Source organism: Rhodnius prolixus, unplaced genomic scaffold (genome assembly GCF_049639745.1).
Source record: "Rhodnius prolixus isolate KJV_2025 unplaced genomic scaffold, Rpr scaffold_7, whole genome shotgun sequence".
NCBI classification, from domain to species: domain Eukaryota; kingdom Metazoa; phylum Arthropoda; class Insecta; order Hemiptera; family Reduviidae; genus Rhodnius; species Rhodnius prolixus.
The window spans coordinates 13,222,493-13,224,517 of record NW_027411582.1 but is presented as its reverse complement, the minus strand read 5'-3'; the positions used below and the strand labels follow the sequence as shown (position 1 = coordinate 13,224,517).

The window sequence follows — 2,025 nt, the reverse complement described above, 5'->3', positions numbered from 1 at the left end:
GTAAAAGAAATCAATCATTTCATGGACAATATAGGATTAACAATTTCACCAACCAAATCAACAGTATGCATTTTTAGTAGACAAAATACACTTTCATTACAGAATAGTATATCCTTGGGAGGGATCACATTTCCAGTTAATAACGAGATAACTTTCCTGGGCTTGGTCCTAGATAAAAAATTGAACTGGAATTCGCACATAGTAAAAGTAATCAATAAAACAGAAAAATATATGAATGTATTACGATCTATCTGTTATATGAAAAAAGGGGCCGACCCAGTAATTGCGCTTCTATATTATAAAGCGACCATACGTTCGGTGATAGACTTTGGTTCGATTTTCTACGGAGGAGCATGTAAAAGTAGATTGAAAAAATTGGATGTGATTCAAAATAAAAGCATAAGAACCAGTTTAGGATATTTAAATAGTACTCCAGTGGACGTAATGCTAAATGAAGCTGGCGAAATGCCGTTGTCGGTGAGAAGACAAATGTTAGCCGATCGTTACATGATCAAATTAATGTCAAAATCAAGTCCAATATGCGGTAAACTCTGCCATCTATCGGTAAAGGTCCTCTCTGCTAATTATTGGCAGAAGAAAATATCACCCTTGTTAGTAAATAGTTTTACAGAATTATCATACATTCGCGCACAGATGTACAGTAGCGAAATAGCTCCAATATTTAAAACAAATTACAGTAATCTCATACAAACACTCAATATCGAATTCCTACTCGACAATAGAGATAACCCATCTTACGTTTCAAAAATAATATTTAATGCCAATTATGAAAAACACTCAGATTACTACACTCTGTACACAGACGGTTCTAAATTAGATGGTCGTACTGGAGCTGCGTTTTATGATCCTCAATTAGACTATGGGGCTAAATTCAAACTTGCACCACTATGTACGGTATACAGCGCGGAACTGTACGCTATAAAAGAGGCATTGCGGTATATCAACACACTTAACCACAAAAAAACCGTAATTTACACCGACAGCAATAGTTCACTACAGAAACTGCAAAATTTTAAATTTTCTATAAATAATACTCATTTACTGGTGGAAATTCTAGAGTTGAACAGAGAAATAGTAGCCGCAGATAGGATGGTGAAGTTCGTCTGGATCAGAAGTCATGTTGGAATAGTGCTTAATGAGAAGGTGGACGATCTGGCTAGGGAAGCCACAGTGGATGGACAGACTACAGACTACAGACTTACTAACGAGGACGTTAACACATTGAGCCGACAAAGAGCGGTGGCGAGTTGGAGTCAATTATACGCAAACGAAAAAGGTGCATTTTACAAACAATATAATCCGGTCGCAGGCCAGAGAAAACTCTGGTTTAGAAATTTAGAGAACTCTAATAAAAGATTTATAAGCAGTATGTGCCGGTTGCGTTCGAACCACGCTATTTGCGGTGAGTATTTATACAAAATTGGGAAGGTGAATAATAACTTGTGCGATAGATGCCATGAGGTTGATAGCGCTGAGCACATCATCATGGAGTGTGCGAAGCATGACATACAAAGAAAAGAGTTTTTCAACCGCCTTGAAAAGGAGCTAACTTCCCCTTATAATTATATCTGCATTTTGAGCAGTAATAATGTAAAGATATATGAAATATTATATGGTTTTATGGTAGAGGCAGGCATTAAAGTTTAACAGATTTTAGGCACTAATGAATTATAAAAACATAAAGGTTTAAAACTAAATTTTTGTTATTTATGTACAAATAAATGATATGCTGGCTGTATGGTGCTACCGATGCCAAGAAAGAAAGGAAAAAAAAAAAAAAAAAAAAAAAAGAAAGATACACCCCAAAGTGGCATGTCTAAGTTCAAATTAACGTAGTTCGGGAAATGAGGGAAATTTTCTTTTTTGCAGTCGGTGGACTATAATTTTGAAAACTTTGTATTCTTGAAGAGCCTCATCATCCCATACACAAAATGCGCTATCCGGAGCCATCATTTTGAAATTTCAATTTCTTTAACCATAATAATACTGGTAATAAACAACAAT

The 2,025-nt window shown here is 35.5% G+C and overlaps 1 protein-coding gene across 1 annotated transcript; it reads left to right on the top strand.

Moving 5' to 3' along the window:
• The first annotated feature begins 258 nt into the window (after nt 1-258).
• On the top strand, nt 259-1,668 carry LOC141446584 (uncharacterized). The gene has a single exon (XM_074113125.1). It carries the CDS (start codon nt 259-261, stop codon nt 1,666-1,668), a length of 1,410 nt encoding a protein of 469 aa, XP_073969226.1.
• Nucleotides 1,669-2,025: the final 357 nt, after the last annotated feature.

Coding starts and splice junctions, on each gene's coding strand:
- LOC141446584 (XM_074113125.1), top strand. CDS start 259: ATGAAAAAAGGGGCCGACCCAGTAATTGCGCTTCTATATTATAAAGCG.